This window comes from Semicossyphus pulcher, unplaced genomic scaffold (assembly GCF_022749685.1).
Source record: "Semicossyphus pulcher isolate SPU_LCO1_2020_fin unplaced genomic scaffold, fSemPul1.0.p SCAF_23, whole genome shotgun sequence".
Taxonomy (NCBI): domain Eukaryota; kingdom Metazoa; phylum Chordata; class Actinopteri; order Labriformes; family Labridae; genus Semicossyphus; species Semicossyphus pulcher.
This window is the reverse complement of record NW_027211697.1, coordinates 2,973,544-2,991,576: the sequence shown is the minus strand read 5'-3', so window position 1 is coordinate 2,991,576 and position 18,033 is coordinate 2,973,544. Positions and strand designations below refer to the sequence as shown.

At 38.2% G+C, this 18,033-nt stretch overlaps 1 protein-coding gene across 1 annotated transcript; it reads right to left on the bottom strand.

Moving 5' to 3' along the window:
- Nucleotides 1-2,377: 2,377 nt before the first annotated feature.
- LOC138603044 (homeobox protein Dlx4a-like) lies at nucleotides 2,378-15,780 on the bottom strand. Its single transcript, XM_069674700.1, has 3 exons — nucleotides 14,991-15,780; nucleotides 11,714-11,910; nucleotides 2,378-5,231 (listed from the first exon to the last, which is right to left on the bottom strand). Exons 1-3 carry the CDS (start codon nucleotides 15,316-15,318, stop codon nucleotides 4,989-4,991), a joined length of 768 nt encoding a protein of 255 aa, XP_069530801.1. The 5' UTR covers nucleotides 15,319-15,780; the 3' UTR covers nucleotides 2,378-4,988.
- Nucleotides 15,781-18,033: the final 2,253 nt, after the last annotated feature.

The following is an 18,033-nucleotide window of genomic DNA, read 5'->3' as shown; positions in this document are numbered from 1 at the left end:
ATTGGGAGATCAAACATTCTTAGAAGAGGTGTTGAGAATTGTGCTTATAGAGGAGGAGGAAATCGTAAACACCGAACCCCTTGGATATCATCTGACGTATCTGCTCCTGAACCAGTTACTCTCAATCTTTTTCTCATAAGGCAGCCGGAGGAAGCTCTTATGCAAGGTTGGTATCTGCAAGATGGTATCACAGAATTCCACCCATGCTCAAATTGTCCAAGTGAACAGAGATACTGATAAAAAAAGAAAAGCAATGTGCGTCGGTTGGTTGCTCTCACAGAAATGACGGATGATCCTGATGCTCTTGGTACAACATAATGATCTTCCTACAAGTCAAATATTGTTCATATTTGGCTGTGGAAAATAAACTCCCCCTCTGACTGTCCTCTCTCTGCTACCTGGATGGGTGGGGCTTCAGAGTCTTTAAAGGCAACAGGCTCACCTTTGGCAAATCCATTTTGTTTACAAAGAAGCTGGCTCGCCTCATGTGGATGCTCCATCACTCCAATAGTTTGAACTGTGTGTATGCTATGTAAGTTTCCTTTGGCTTCAAACTACTTTATAGTAACCTCGGTAGATTACGTTTTATTTGCTGTATTTCTATAGATGTAAAGTTATTTCCTTATTCCTAGTTTCTAAAGGGCATTATATATGAAGATTAATTACCTTTGTTGGGAATGATGATGTGTTAATGATATCCTTGAATACCCCGTTTTGTTTTGAAAGAACCAGTGAAACTATATTTTGTTACAACTTCTCTATTTGTATTTGTGTTGTTGTTTTGTTTATAATGTATAAATGTTAATAGGGGAATTCAACTCTATGTAGGCCTACAAGCTACAACATTAGCAATCAGTGTACATACTGTATATTCAATAAGAATATATGACTGCTATTGAAGGGTTTGCACCTACATTGGCATTTCATTTGTGATTTTGTTGCTAAAATGTGCTGTGCACGTGCACCATATCTAAAACAGTATACATTTGGGTTAAAGCAACCAAGTAAGTTTTAATAAAATGTATTTCTGTGTCATGAATAACAAATAAATCGTCTCAGTGTACTTGAAATAAGTCGTATATATTCAGGATCCTTGTGACATTACATAAGCAGCTTATTATTAGCTCCATTTAAAATAAATACTTTGACATGTTTTCCTTCAGTCAACCACTCCTGTCACATAAATTGTCACTTGCAGAGTGTGGGGTGTGGACAGAATAAAACCACACCAATTAGGAATAATAGATTGTGATTAACTACTTACTACTACTAAAACATTATAGCTGATGGATTACTTTCATAGATTCCATTCAAATCTCTAAAATATTTTAATCGTAACTGTAATATGTTTTACTTTAGAACCTAGAATGCATTTAATAGGCCACTTAATATTAAAATACAGGGTTGAATGGTGTTCACTGACAAGGATGGACGGTGCCTTCTTTTAACATTCAATTTATGAAGTCATAGAGAACTGGCATTTGTTTATTTTGAGAAAACTGGAATTCATGATGCATCCTGTATTAATTCATGCATTCAATTATCTTGCGTTGGTTCAGCATTACTTTAGGAGATTATTATTACCCCTGTTGAGTGTGGTAGTGCAACAATACCCCCCTCTGTCAGGATTTTTTTTATTTTCACCCTTTAAGACATCATATCACCATGGCTTTTTCATTTCCTTTCAGTCAATCTGACCAGTCCAAACCGTGACCTGACCACTCGATCACTGATGGGATGTATTTTTGAACTACTTTCCGTTTTTGTCCTCCAAAAAACCCCGCAAAACAACAAGGAAAATGTGTTGACTTTTTCAACTCTGTTACATAATCTAGAAAAGCAGCATTAAAAAAAAACCTAACCCCGCCACAAGTATCATAATATGTTGTTGTGTAAATGCATTTTTGTAATATTGATTCAAGGGATCATTTTGTTGTGAGAGGATTAGCCTTCAGTAATCCAGTTTGGTGTAATCCACTACTTCCTAGCCTCTTCCTTCAGCCTGAGGCAGAAGAATATTCCCTTGACAGGCAATTACAATAATTGCAGTGTTGGAGTGAAAGCTTTATTTAACAAGCTGTGTCCTAAATTACCTATAATTGACGTGGTCATTTTATAAAATCATTGACGATGTTTGACGACTCATTTTGCTTTTCCAGATGTCTGGGGGGTGAAATACGTGACCCGCTTCTTCTGATTTACGACTATAGAGAAAATAGCTCCTGGCCGCTGGGGCACACAGAAACCTTCCAAAGAGAAGGAATATGTTATTTTAGCAAAGAAATAAAGACTGTAGCCTCAATTTGATTTTATCTGTTAAAGGTGCAAAAACAAAAATGTTCCTCTGATGGAGGGAAGTTAAACAAACAAGATCAAATAAGGTGGCATTGGGTTTGATTTATTTCAAATAACATAGCGCATCCTGACCCATAGCCAATATATTATTGGCAAAATATTCTAAGAGATTGTTGAATAAATTCCAGTCAGCAGATCATGGCTTATATCTATATATATGACTGTAAACTGAAAAAGTCGTGAAAATGAAGTTCATCAGGAGTTTCCCACTTCAGGAGGAAAGCGGAAACATTTAAACTAAAAATTAATTGGAGAATTCAAAGAAAATAAAGGTTTTAATGTTGTTTACAATCAACCAATCAATCAATTGTAGAACGACAATTAATTACACCCTCTTATGTAGCATGATGAAGTCTCTGCATCCTAGCCCATTATTTCCCACTAAAGCCTCCTCTTTCTAGGGACTAAACCAAACCATGAAAACTGAAGTTATGAAACTTTGTCAATTTGAAACGACCTGGTGACACTCCTGTCTACATATATGGCTTTTAAATACATTTCTGGCATTTTTCTTTTTGGCTTGATCTTTTACCCATTTTAAATCTTTTATTTAAATGAAAAAATATATATAAAATTTGACTCATTGACTGAAGCAGCTGTGTCAATTGGGTGCCTTTCACCATATAGGTACCATAAAACGACTTCTTGCTCACTTTATCAGAGTTCAACTTCATACTGGCACCTTAAAGGTTGATGTAACATCCTGTCAGAATTTATTTATTAAATGCACACAATAGTCAGAATCAAAACAATATTTCTAACCTTCTTTAGCTCTTTAAACTGATCTGTTTTTTAACATTACATCAGTAATATTCCATAAAGAAAAACTATCAAAAAACCCTGAAGAAACCTTTTTTAAAACGTGTATACCTGCCCCGCTGCAACCCCCTGAAAAAAGACAAAAATAAACCTGAAATGCCCAGAAACAGAGATGCAGGTATGGGTTGTTAAGTTTTGAGTTGTAGCTTTATCAAAAATGTTTCCACCTTGGCAGGTAGAGCTCCGCTGAAGGCAAAAATAACTTCACTGGCTTTATGAAGTAGGACTGTATTAACTAATTAGCTTATGGTGGCTAATTAGCTTAAGTTAACAAACTTTGCATAGATATCACTGCGTAAAAGACATTACTGAGTCTGTTCACTGATTTTCTTTCTCTGATCTACTCCTGCTGTAAAGCTACATTATATCATTTACTATTAGCCCTTTTATCGTGACCTTTTTGCCATGGCTGGTGTTTAGCAAAAGAAACAAGGTCTCACTCTGAATTAAAATGAGTCGAGCCAAATACATTAACTAAGTTGCAAACTGAGCAGCAGAAAAATCACAGTGATTTCATAGATAACAGCATAAAAACCCATACATCTTTTTTTTGTGTTTTTCACTACAATTGGATAGTGCTGTAGGCTTTGTGTGACCAAAAGCGTTTCTCAGTTCTGCAGCCTCGCTCTGGGCTATGCTGTTGAAATCTTATACTTAAACCTACAAGACTATGTCACATGCATGCTCTACCCGTAAAGCTTTTTCCTTAGCTCTTAAAGTGAGCACAGTCAACTGAAAAAGGTACAGCTCCTCGATGGATTTTAAGGCCATGTCTACACGTATACGGGTATTTTTCAAAATGTTTCTTTTTCTTTGCGTTTTGGCCTTTTGTCCACACACACGTTTAAGCGAATCTTTTGTAAAACTCCGGCCAGGGTGAAGAGTTTTAGAAACTCCTGAAATGTGTAGACAGGGTAAACAGCATTTTTGGCTCGTGACGTCAGGCTGTGCGCCGTTATCGCCTTTGTCAGAATCAGAATCAGAATTGGGATTTATTGGCAAGTAGGTTCACACATACAAGGAATTTGTTTGGTGTTTTGGTGCAGAACAATTTACACAAAACTAGAATAAAAATAAGTAAAATACTTTTGTGAGGCGTCACAAATGAGGCGACATTCCTTGCAAAATGACAGACGTGAATAAAACTGATGTTTCTAAACTTGCTAACAGAACTTTTTACATGTTTACACATATACTGTTACTCGTCCACACAGCGTCGAGATGCACTACAGAGGTCATTGCTAGATACTCCAACACTACTATGACACACACGCCAGGTAGGCTTACTTAGAATTAGAAATTGATTTTTTCAGACTTTTGATTGGCCGCGATTTTTCTGTTTCTGCTTTGCATGACGGCAGCGTTTCTGTTGTGTTTTTGTGTTTTCGTTTGGACCGGGATTTTTTTTATAACCGTGCTTGTGTGGATGTTTTTTTTTTGTAAACGAAGAAGTGAAATACCTGTGTACGTGTAGACAAGTTTTTTTCTGCAACTACCAGACCAAAAAAAACATGTCCAACTCTGATTACTTTCATGTACTAACGTTGGGTCAACTATTACAGGGCAGCCCTTTGTTTCTTAAAACAAAGTCAATTAAAAGTAATAATTTTAATAAATTTTAGTAGCTGTTTGTACTTTTTAATTTCCAGGAACTTAGCTACACTTTGCTACAATTTCTGCAATTGATCCAGTTTTATTATTTTTGCCTCCAGAGTGGCTCAGACTCTTAACAATGTCTGTGTCAGAAACAGCGCCAGTCAGCTTGCTGTTGTAAATCCATAATTTGTCCTGGAGGTTTTGCATCCTCCCATCTGTCACATCATCTGAGTCCTTGGCACGGAGTCCTGCTGGTGTCCGGGGTACCAGTGAGCAAAATTGTTCATGTATCCTCCAGAGTGCACTGGTGCTCCTTTTGCAGCCATGCTGATGTCCCACAGGGAGCACGGAGAAGAAGAGGACGGCGCAGGGGGGACGAGGTGGTCTCCCTCGGGTCCACAAGGCCCGTTCTTCATGATTTTCTTGTATTTGGATCGTTTGTTCTGGAACCATATTTTGACCTAAAGGGCAAGAATAAGATGAGTGTAAATTCATTAAAAGTGGATCTACTTAACAGCTCTATAATTTTGGGGACATCAGAATAATGAGGAGATGAATTGCAACAAATCCTCACACCATTTTACTGACCTACGATGTGTTTTTATGAAGTGGGTCAGTAATTGTATTGAATAATAGATGTCAATGAGCAGCCTATCCTGGCCTATCTTTAATTTATCCAGTTGTTTTAATCATTAACCAACACAAAGGAAGATGTGTTTACTCATCAATGAAAACTATCACATCAAAATGTACAATTTTCGTCAACAGGCAATAACTAAAGCATGCATTAAAAGATGGATGCATGAACAAACGTGCATTCTTTCTGGACAAACTGCATGCATTAAATCACAGCATTACTGATTGATATCACCTTTCAACCAACAAAAAAAGACAACAACAGAGGTTCTTTAGTGTTTAGTGTATTACCAGTTAAGTCTCTTCATGAGAAGTTAACTAGCTTATGTAACTGCTCCTTCAGTGTCTGCCAAAAATGATAGCTAATATTACCAGTTTTTCAGTCTCTGCCAGTTACACAAGCTAATATCACCATGCTAAGAGTTCTTAATTAGCTGCCACTTATGTGAGCTAATGGTAAAGTTATTGGTTCTTAAGTCTCTGCCAGAAATGTCACCTAACATAACCAGTTTAGTCTCTGCCAGATAAGTTCGGTGATATAACTAGTTCATTTTCTTCTTAGTAATATAAGCTAAGGCTACCAGTTCTGAAGTCTCTTTGAGTTTTCTTAGCTAATTCTACATTGCTGGGGATTTAGTTTCTGCCAGTAGCTTACAAAGCCACTTCTTGAAAAGGAAAATAGTAACAGATTGTACGCATACATACGCATACTAATGAAAAAAAAAGACAAGAAGCAGTAACAAAGCAGCTTGGACGAAGAGTGAATACATGCGGGCTAGGAGGAGGGCAAGGGGTAAGCTAACGTTCCAGAATAACTTTCAGTTGTCTTAAAACTTCTGTAAAAAAGTACAAGTGTGATTCATTTTAGTGAACAAGTGCATGAATCCCAATCACAACTACATGAAACAGCAAAAAAATGACACACGACTGTAAACCAACCACAAACGCACCTTCTTTGAACATGATTAAAGATAACAATGCAATAAAGTAACCCACAATTAGGTCAGTATGAGACATAAAGTTAAACAAGAAATTGTAAAATGTTAACGTTTGATAACATGGAGAAATAATATTAGAGAAGGTATGCCAACAATAACATGACTATAGCATTGACTACCACTGACACTGCCACTGTAGGAATAGTACAGGAATAATCCGATGTTATCAGGGGGGCTAAACCTACCATCAATTCCTACAGACGCATGGTTAGTCCCTATAGGTTTGCAACACATGGAGTATGTACTTTAAAGAAACAAGTGTTATGCTTGTGTGATACAGTGATATAGTATATTATGTATATGTGTCAGACAGACATAATTCTATCAGATTATCTCTAAATATTGAACTGTATATCCCTTCAATCATCCCCTGTGGTTAGAGATGACTGGGTTGAGTTGTAGTTGATATAGCTGACATGTTCTCTGTTTTCCTTCATGCTTGCAAATTGAGTGTCAAATTACACAAAGATGCCTCTAGGGCAACCTGTCAGCTTAGCGGGAACAAATGAATCATAAATAATTGTACACAGTCACTGAAGGATACTTTTGTCTCAAACAGGTTTTAACTGCGCTGTAAAGTTACAACGAACGCCCAAAGGACTGGAGAGAGAGCTCTGGGGAGAAAGCTCTGGCCGGCAACTGAGGAGAAAAAGATAAAAAGCAACAAAGGAGAAAAAGAAAACAGTCTTGGCACGTAAATTGTTATGAAGAGTCCTCGAAATGTTATCCTGGGATTCTATTGGTATTTATGAAGATGGTTGAAGTGGTTAATGGAAGAAACCATATAAAATCTAATTTTAGACCGGTCTAATTGACTCTAAAGATGTGGAAAAAATGATCCCTATCCCAATAATCAAAACACCAGCCAGCTTTCACACCCAGCTTTTTAGCTTTAGCCGTTAAAAATAGTCATGCAGAACAAAATTTGACATTTAATTTGACGTCTATTGTTCCAGTATTTCTAATGACGTCAATCACGGCCTGTTAGAAGTGAATACAGATGGTGGCAAATATATTAAATTAAGCTATCACTCCATAATTCTCCAATGCGGTTAAAATAAAACCATGAAAATGCTGCATAAAATAACTTGTAATTGCATTTTTCTATCAACTCTTTATCCAAGTTCTCCGATATCTATAATAAGTAAAACCAAAGTGCAGTTCCCGCAGTATGAGTGGAGCGGCACACCAAAGTGGTAGCTCACGGACAAAAACCTCAAATGAAAATGCAAAACGTAGATTATGAGCCCAGGAGTCAATCAACAGCACGTTGAGTTAATGCAGCCTCAGTGAGAGGATTTCTGCTGTAATTATTGGTTTCATATTCCAGCAGCAACATGGAGCTGACAGCTTCCCTGAGAGCGCGACTAATGACACCAACATTAGCGAGGAGGGTGGCTGAGAGACAGGCCAGGTGTGTGTGTGTGTGTGTGTGAGTTTGTAACGAAACCTTAGCATTCGTGTCAGCATATTCTTGAATACTGTGTAAATGTTGATCAGTGAGGTCATGGGAGGAATTTTAAGAAAATAAAAGTCTTCTATTTGGCTAGTGTGTATGAGTGTGCGTGTGAGAGAGAGAAAGAGAGAGTTTCCAAGGAAAAATATAAGGACGGTGCTACGTGACATTTCTCAGCTGCGTCTGGGAACATTACAGATTCAGATGGAGAGTGGTCAGCGGTTGGCTGCCGGCCTAATGGCATGAAGGCGGGATAGAGATGTGGTGTATGATCACTATCTTTAAGTGTGTGTGTTTATGTTCCTGTCTGTAAATTTGTATGAAAAAGTGCTCACGCTACATATGTTACAGTAAATGCGTGGGTATGTGTGTGTGTGTGCACTTGAAAACCTCATTTCCACTGCATGGTTCGGCTAAGTTCTAGCTTCTAGCTTTTGGTACCAGGAACCTTTTCCTAATTTCCACTGCAGATAGTACTCCCTCAATATTTAGCTGAATGTAATAGAGACACCGTGTGAAACTGGTCTGACATACGTCACCAAGTCTCTTGTTGGAACACTAAAACAGAGCAACTTCTACACTGCGTCATCTGATCAAGGCCAGCAATTTTTAAAAGCTGGACAAATTAATGAAAATAATTGTAGTAGCTATTGATGCCCTCTTACATACAAGTGATTAAGTTTTGATTTAATAGCTAAATTTCATCTGTGGTCCTAAAGCAGGTACTGATGATTCACTCTTACCAATCAGTGGTGGTACTAGAGTACCAGTTTCAGAGGTGATACCACATTAAGTTCCAGGTAGTATCCACAAATGGATCACAAACCGGGTCAGCTCAAGCAGTGCTGTCCCATGCAGTGGAAATGAGGCCTTACATACACATGACTGAATGTTTCAATTCAAGCTGCTCAGTGTATCCATCTTTTGACTGAGTCACCACCATAGGAGAGAAAACAAGCATTCAAAACACAACACTGTGTTATATTTTAAGGGTTAATACTTATTTTCATAAAAAAGGTCCAGCCAGAGAAGGACTAAATGTAAGTGTGCTCTACCTTCCAAAAAACACAGGAGCTTTATCTAGAAATATTGCTACCACTCTAATGTTTGTACAGTAAATACAAAATGATAGCCAGCAGCCGGTAGCTTAGCGTGCAGCCTAGAAACAAACAAATCATACAAAAATCCAATGTGTAAGAAGTGGATTTGTTTTTACCTGTTGTTATGTCCTCAGCAATTATTTGGCTAGCAGCACTGCCGGTCTGCTTAACACCTTACAGTTCATTAAATAACAGAAGGAGCTATTCTTCAATCACGCGTTATCAGTCAAAATCTGACATACGCTACTATAAAGAACAAAACATTAGCAGTCAAAGCCAACTTTTCTGATCCAATCCCCTAAAAGAATACGTAGAGGGAGAAAGTTTAAAAAACATAAGCTCCTTTGGGGATCATGGATGTGAGTCTAACTTGCAGCCAACCACATTTAAAACCAGGTTGGCTCTACAAAAGGCCAAGGTAAACGGAAAGATCATCTCTTACTCCCAGTGTAAACATAGCTGCGGTGGTTAATTTATACAGGATTACGACCGTTCATCTAATGACTGCTTGCTCAGCACACACACAAGCACAAACACAAACACACACACACACACACACACACACACACACACATACGTATGGATTGTATGTCAAATAAGGTCTATAACAATGCTATCTAGTGTTTCCTCAGTGTGACCTCTCTTAAGTTCACAAATTTTTATTTTTCACCTTCTCAGTATGCTTAATGTGTTTTTGAAAATAACTCACTGAGACATGACTTTTGAAAATAAGTCCACACAAACCCTTTTATTCTCCGGCACCAGGAATCTGCCTTATGTTCTGCTTTCTTTCATGCTGCCGCTTTATAAAGAACAATGATTATAATTACTGCCAGGAAGGTAACAGTAAATGACAGTGGCTTTGTATTGTATGGTTACCCAGGTACAAAGGAATATAGGTTAAGAATGTAGAATGTTGTACTGATGACGAAAAGGGTGTCTGTTTTCCAAAATTGACCTTGTGCTTTCAAGCTAACAAAAATAGTTTATAATCCTTTTAGTGAAAGACTAAATGGTGATAATATTATGGTAGGAAAGTCTTATGAAATAAGTACACTGCACTTCAAAGACAAGACACATTATTGTGTATTACAAGACACAAGTTCTTATTTGGTCAAAACACCAAAAACCAAGATAAACTCCTAAAGAAAGAGCTAGGCTATATCAAATGAAAAATAAGCTAGCTTAGCTAAAACCCCAAAGCTAACCCTAAATTGATCTATAAATTTTCCCTTCTGTAATTTAGTTTTTGAATACTAGCTAAATCAAGTAATGATGGAGAAAATTACCTTAGCTAAACTTGTGCTAAAGGTTTAGCTAATGTTAGCTTAGAAGAAATCAGTAGGCTAGCAGCAGTATCAGCTTTGGACTGGTGGGAATATTATTGGTAAGATTACACATTCAAATAAAATGTCAACTAATTTATTATAACATAATATATTGATGTAACAGTAGATGGAGAGGCACCATTCAATTCCTTAAATGTGAACTGGAAATACATCAATTACTTTATTTAAAATAACCGAGCTAAATGGGCAAAAAAGCTAAAAATACTTTATAACCAAAATATATTTTTTGGAAGATACTGCTTCTTATGTTCTTGCCATATAATAAATGACTGGCTAAAGTCATTAAACAACACAATACTTACACAAACTCCAGAAACGTACGAAATAAAAGAGAAACACAAATAGCTGTCCTGTTTATTGGGGGACTTTCTAAAGACTGCATTGTTGTGAGGAACAAATATTGAAGCTTAAATAACCTGGATATTGTCTAATATTGATGGAGTGCGACAAATAAGATGTTTATTAGTCTTAAATCCTGAAATCTCTTATAACTGAAACAAAATGCGTCATCACTAAGTCAAAAACCACAGTATCAAACATTGGTTGACTGCCATTACGTGACGGATAAAATGGCCGCCACTGGGCTTTTATTTGCCTCGCTCTGTCGCGTGTGCACGTGTCAAATAAAAGGGAAAGATGACCAGTGGCTAAACACGTCTTCCCCTCCACCTCAGCTGCCTACACATACATGTACATTCACTGTTACACCCAAAACATGCACACACACACACACACACACACTCAGGGTCCAGCGACAGTCTATGGTTTACCTTGTTTTGTTTCAACGCTTAATTTCCTTTGTGTTCTGATCCCATTTTAAACAAGCTACTGCGTGACTAAACTTCAGATGGCATTTCAGTTTATGTGGGTACGTGCCAGAAAGTAATTACACTTAGAGGAACAAGTGGTTAACAAGAATGTGCACGTGCCTGTTTGTGCTTTATGCTGCTTACGAAGACACAATATCATTAAAAATCCAAAGACATGAGAGATGCCGATTCTACAGTAAATTTGAATTAACTTTTCACCTTTCATTTATTGCTGTAATTTTCATTACAAATATTGTATATTTGTATTCACCTTTGTTGTGTTCATGTTTCCAGGGATAGCAAACAGGCAACTCTGTCAGTTTGTCATAATTACTTTGTAGTTTGGGTGTGGCGGTGAATATTCGCTTGCATAAAGAGAAATTAGCTAACGCTTATTGTTTCCGACTCTTGTCAACACCTATCATATGTCTTATTTATGTTTTTACCTGTTTGAAGACCGGTTGTTCTTTTTATATATATCTGAAAATTCTGAAATGTAAAAAATAGGCTAGTAACCAAAATAAGCTTTATTAGAGAATTAATTTAGTGTTTTTATCTGTGCGTGTGTGTGTATGTGTGTTATCCGCTACGGTACCTGGGTCTGCGTCAGGCCCAGCTTGGCCGCCAGGTCGGCCCTCTCAGGCAGGGCGAGGTACTGGGTTTGTTGGAAGCGCTGGTTAAGAGCCTGGAGCTGAAGGCTGGAGTAAATGGTCCGAGGCTTCCTGATCTTCTTCCCCTTCCCGTTCAGCCTCACCTCCCCGTTCTCTATCACTGCCGTGGGCTTCTCGTGGTCTGGAAGAGAGGAGGGAGGAGGAGAATGTCAACACAGAGGATTTAAGTGGGGACAGAAGTTTGGCCTTAGTATAACAGACACTGACACCAAGACAGCGAAATTCTTAAGATGTCGCATATTAGAGCATGAGTAGAGGGAGGATTGTTGTGCTTTGTCTCCATTGTGTGACTTTTTCCAGCAACTTTATCGCACACAAATGCTGAAGAAAGTAAAAATATGTGGAGAGTAAGTTGGTTTATACACGACATATATATGGCCTCTATTAGAGGGTGATGGACCCCAAATTTGTGCGCTTTGTTTGTAATGTTTTTTGTACGATATACAGGGACAGTAAACTACAATAAACATGGATCTTATTATTTTATTACAGTGCAGAAGTTTAATGCGCATCTTAGCAAAAAAAATTCCACCACAAAATGAACAAAAAAATTAGCGGTGGCCAAAAATGGTTAATCATAAACTCTGTAGTGAATGTCATTTTGTCACGTTGCTAAAAGCTGATTTTTGAAAGGCAGCCTAACGAGAATCTGACAAATGTGTAGAATGATCAAACGGACACAGGTGAAAAAAAGAAATCCTCTTTGTTCTCTCTATAGCAGTTTGGTGTACATGCAGCTCAAGCCAAGAGAGGTTTTCCTCTTCTGTTTAAAAAAAATATATATCAAGACAGCGATACATCTGTGTATGTTCGCCCACGCTGATCTTTGTTATGACATGCGTTTATAGCCTGCAGTGGCAGGAGAGAACAGCTGCGGACAAGCCGGGGCCCCACAAGATGTTCAGACTGTAAGTGAGCTGCAGCTCGGGGGGAGACAGCGGCGCCGCACTCGAGCGCATGGACAGCAGAGAGGAGAAAAACCAAGGGAAGAAATTCTACAAAGAAAGAAAGAAGGTTTATTCATTCTGAGAAAATCTTACATTTGGATGTTAAAGCCTCTGCTTTATTGCCATTTACTTGATTGTTTTAGCTGCCACAAACCCCAACGCTCTGTATGTAAAATTGATAATATGGTTGTAAAATCAATAGTTTTTTTTCTCTTTGATTTTGTTGGTGGAACACAATATAAAGAATGTGTATAAAGAATGTAGGGATGTGGTAAACTGGACCTGAAATACAGAAATATCCATAAAGCACTGATAGCACACCCGTTGAAGTGAGTCATTAACAGACAAACATACATTACATAATCAAACAATGACATTACTTTTGTTTTATGTTCGACATCAGAGACGTTGCACCCTCCGATGTCGTTGAACTCATACAAACAAACTCTACAAATAGAAATTGAATTAGAGCGGCAGTGCTATAAAGGAATGACAATTACACATACAGAGAATATGGACATCTGTTGTATCTAAGCAGGTTTTAAAGGCGGCAGAAGCATTGTCTCATTATTGATTGTGAAATGTCAGGTGCCTTTTCGAGACGGGCGTCAATCTGTTCATCGCATACACACTGAGTGTGTGTCCGTTGTTTAAATTGACTTCATTTATGTCACACAGCGAAGAACTGAGGAAACTGATAATTGGGCATGTATGTCTGTAGAACATAAAATGCATTTTTAAGAAATTTAACTTATTTATTATATCAGTGATTAACAAAGGCATACATAGAATGTCATAGAAAAGGGCAAACATTGAAGCATGTAAAGAAAAAAAAGTATATAATAATAAACACAATTATTTTACATGTAATTAAATATAAATTATACTTTTATTTATGACCTGTATCAGCTGTATTTGCACATAGAAACAATACTTTGTTAAAGTGACACAATAAGAAGTCTGACTTTTAACTGCATTTGTGCACAAAAACGTGCACTTCTTTGATTTAATACATATACAAGGACCCTTGTTATTACTATTATTAACATTATCAATAGTATATAACCAGACTTTACTGTTAAGCATTAACGTAACATATTATGATGGATGACAGCCCCTTCAGTCTGCAGAAAAGTGTCCCGTGTGCATTTCTTCACGACAGACTGTGTGTGTGTGTTTAAGGATTTATAATATGACCAGATCATATTTATAAAAAAATACTTACATTTTATATTTAGTTTTTACTTGTATCAAAGTAATCCATATTTATCTCTTCATGAAATTATTATAGGTAAATAGATTGGAGGTTATGGTTAAAGCGATATATTCCTGTCATTTGGGCCTTGTTAGTTATGGTTTCATTAATAGAACGAAGAATAAAAAATAATTGTTTAAGAGTAATCCTTTATATTTTTATTGGTCTAAGGAATTTGTTATTTTATTTTGAAAAACACAGGCAAATATTTTTGTATTTATAGAATTCAACAACTGCTTTTGAAATTTTGTCAGAACCAATAGTGGTAATACAATTGGTAATTATTTTAATTATTATTTTTACAATTATTGTTGTTGTTATAAATATTATAATTAATATCATTATCGGTTTGTGTGGCTTTGAGGGTTTGTGTTTGCACAGCCGCTGCGGGACACCACAGTCCGGTGTCGGCTGCTTGTTGTGGAGAGTCCCACACTCTGTGCGGGCCTTAAACTCATCTCCATCCAACCCCAAAGTGCGCAAACTCGACGCTGTGGCCAAATGATTGTCCTCCACAGTGGTTTTATTCTCGTGTTTTCCACATTATAGACACCTTTAAAGGTTTTCTGGCCTAAGAACACATCTGAAGAAATAATATGAGGATATTAAATTATTTTCTGCATGTTGTTGCATTTAATGTCCGCTGTACAATCAATATGTCTATATTTTGCCTCGGACCGTCACACTGCTCTTCATTCATGACGACACACAGATAATTAATAATAGGCTAACATTTGTTTAGCACGTTGGCAAATAAAAAAAAATCAAATAAGCCATAATGGCCCAATTAAACTTAATTTTCTTTGTTTGTTTGAGTTTTCTTGGAGATCAATCAAGTGCAACTCAACAACCTAAAGAGATGTGAAATATCCTAATTGACCGACGTCAACTTGCCAATATTTCACATACGCTACAGAAAAACTTATGCACTGTATGCAAATAAAAAGGCAAATAAATATTACTCTTCTCTTCTTAAATAAATATCCTGTGTGAACTTACCCGCATCCTCCAGTCTGGTGTGTCCCAGCGCGCCGCCGTGACCCCCGTGTTGATAGGGCAGGTAGGCCCCAGGGTGGTGCGCGCTCACGGGGCTGTGATATGGCGGGTATCCCAGCGGGCGACCGTACGAGGATGCCCCGGAGGAGAACGGCCCGTCGTGCTGCGAGGGCCCGACTGCGTGCAGCCCGTGGACCGGGTAATGGTTGTGGGACAGGCCGGGGGACGGCTGCTGGTGTCCGGGGTAGCCGTGGCCGCCGAACTCCAGGAACGCCGATTTAGATGGATCAGGCGGGACTAAAGTGTCCGATATAGAGCTCATAGTCATCATTGGGGTGGGGGGCAGTGATGCGGCGGGAAATAAGAAGGGTCGGTTATGACCTCCAGGCGGGGGTCATCACAAGGGAACCCACCATCAATGTCTAAAAAGTCAGTAGACTTACAGAGAAGTGTTTCGCTTTCCGCAAACCAGCATGCAGCTTTTAAAACGCAGTTTGCCTCAGATCAATGTCACTATAATCCCGCTAAATGGAAACAGGTCTATACACTGGGTTCAGGTGGGTTTGCCCTATACGCTACATCTCAGCTGCTCCAGAAACGTGACGCTCACTGTTTACGATTCAGACGCATAGCAGGCCGAGACAGCACCCGACAAAAACAGGAACTTCAAAAAGACCGCGAAAATGATTAAATATCCTTAAAACGCGTTATTGTCCTTCTTTTCTCCGTCCACCGTTTGTTTCTTGTTTGCTGCCGTGTCGTGCAGCGGCTCCTGGCAGCAGAGTGGAGTGAAGTGTGTTCCTCCTCCTCAGAGCTCGCTGTGTGTCTGTGTGTGGAGCATTCTCTGCCTCCTCCTGGCACACAGCGCGCGCTCATTGGCTGCTACGCCTCCGCGTGTCACACAAATCACAATCAGCAGCGGCTCCTCTCGGTTTGTGGCGGACAATAGGCCTTAATGTCTGATTTGAAAAGAAATCTCATAAGTGAAGAGCCACTTTAGACGTTTAAATATAATTCAGCAAGCGTGTCGAAAAAGATAGCTACACATGTAAGCCTATATTCCTGTCATCGAGGAAACAGTTACCAAAAAAAAGTCGAGGCTAACAGTTTTTTCAAATCAAAAACGAAATAAATAAACCAGAAATAAATAAATAACCGAACTAAAAGGGCAATATAAATGTAAAATATTAGCTTTGTTACTATTTATTAACTTCGAGTTTATCAATCATTTGGTGTAATCTATGAGGAGGTAAATGACTGCTTGCACACTAGCGTCAAACACTTGATTTATAGCCTATATTTATAGCCTATATTTCTCACATAAAATTAAATTAAATATGTTACTTATTTTTGCCATCATGTGTGATAAATAAACAATAAACCACAAGAGATTATTTCAAAAGAAATATCTAGCAATGGTGTTTTTTTTAATAGATAAAAAGGATAATATGACGTCTGCTCCTCAAACGCCACGACCTTCCAAAATAAAATTCTTCCTGCCTGCCAAAAGAAGAATAAAGCGGATCAGATCAAACTATCCCAGTAACCTAGCCCACTGTTAAAAGGCCGAAGAACAAGTCATCCACGTTATTTTTTATTAAACACTTAGACTGATCCACGTCAAGTCAGTTTTTAAAAATGAAATGTTTTATTTTCTCTCTTTTTGTTGGCTTAAATGCAGCTGAAGCGTTAAGACGTAACAGAGGTAGGTAAGTACAACACACACACGCACACACACACACACACACTGAGGGCACCGCCTGTGGTCCAACGCGAGGGACAATTACAACAAACATCGCCCTCCTAGAGAAACTCCAAACTTGTGATTTTGGCAGAGCAGAGGCTCGGACGCTGTAATTTCACTCAGCTCTCGGTCATTACGCTCCTCTCCCGGACTGTGGGCCTGCCATCAAACACATAGACACACCGAGGGCATTACGAGATAAATTAAAAAAACAAAGAAGAACAAGTCATGTAAGAGGGGTTATTAGAACTAGATGAACCACTTTGATAATGAGTTATATTTAGGCGGATTAATGGGATTTATCCTCTGTGAATGCGGGCCAGATATATGGTACCCTTAAAAAATCCTGTTATTTTCAGTCAAATTATCTGTCATTAGGGCACAAGTATCTTGGGTTTAATTAAAAAAATGACATTAATATATGAATAAAACAGCAAAGTAAGTGACGCAATTAAAGTGCGCAATAAACACAAGACGCAATCGGACCTCTGAACGTTGCATCTGAAAACTGAAAGACTCTTATTTTGGAAATATTCAAGCACAATGCTGCAACTCTGAGGTACTAGAGTGTTTCCATTCCCTGTTGCTTTTCTATCCAACTACATTTCAGAGGGAAATTTTGTCAAAAACACACAAAAAAAGTTTGTATGCCTTTTGAAAATATGTTGTGTGGCTCCTTAAAAGTAGTGTGTAGTTGGGGCCGGTCATGTTTCAGTTGTGTATGATCTGTTTGCAGTTCCACCAAAGAGGTAGCACTATCCAATATTTCACAAAAAAGCGAATAACCCATGACCCCTCATTTTTATCATGTGACCCTTTGGAGGGGCCCGGCTCATAGGTTGAGAATCTCTCAACTGAACTACCCTGTGCATGCAAAGCTTCACCTCGAGCTGCAGCAGTAAGCTCTGCTTACACATTGATGCATCTGTATTAACAATATGGCAATGTGAATTACAAAATACTCCTGCAAGGTTTTAAAAGCAGGATTTTTGGATGCATGTTATCGGGACTTCTGAACACTTCTTCCAATGAATCAAAGCCTTGCAGACGTTTTCGCCCGCAGGTGCCTGTTCAGTCACTAATCTCAGTTTTGACAGGTCTCTTTGAAGGCTCTGCTGTCACTCTGGCATCCAAGAGAGCCACACACAAACACACACACCAGACACACACACAAACACTCACACAGAAAAAAATGGGACAGATTCTTATTTCAATTGATTGAATGGCTCTAATTAACTTGAGACATGTTGACCTTGTTACAGGTGAACTTGTCTGGATAATAGTTTTTCTTCTAGAAGTCAA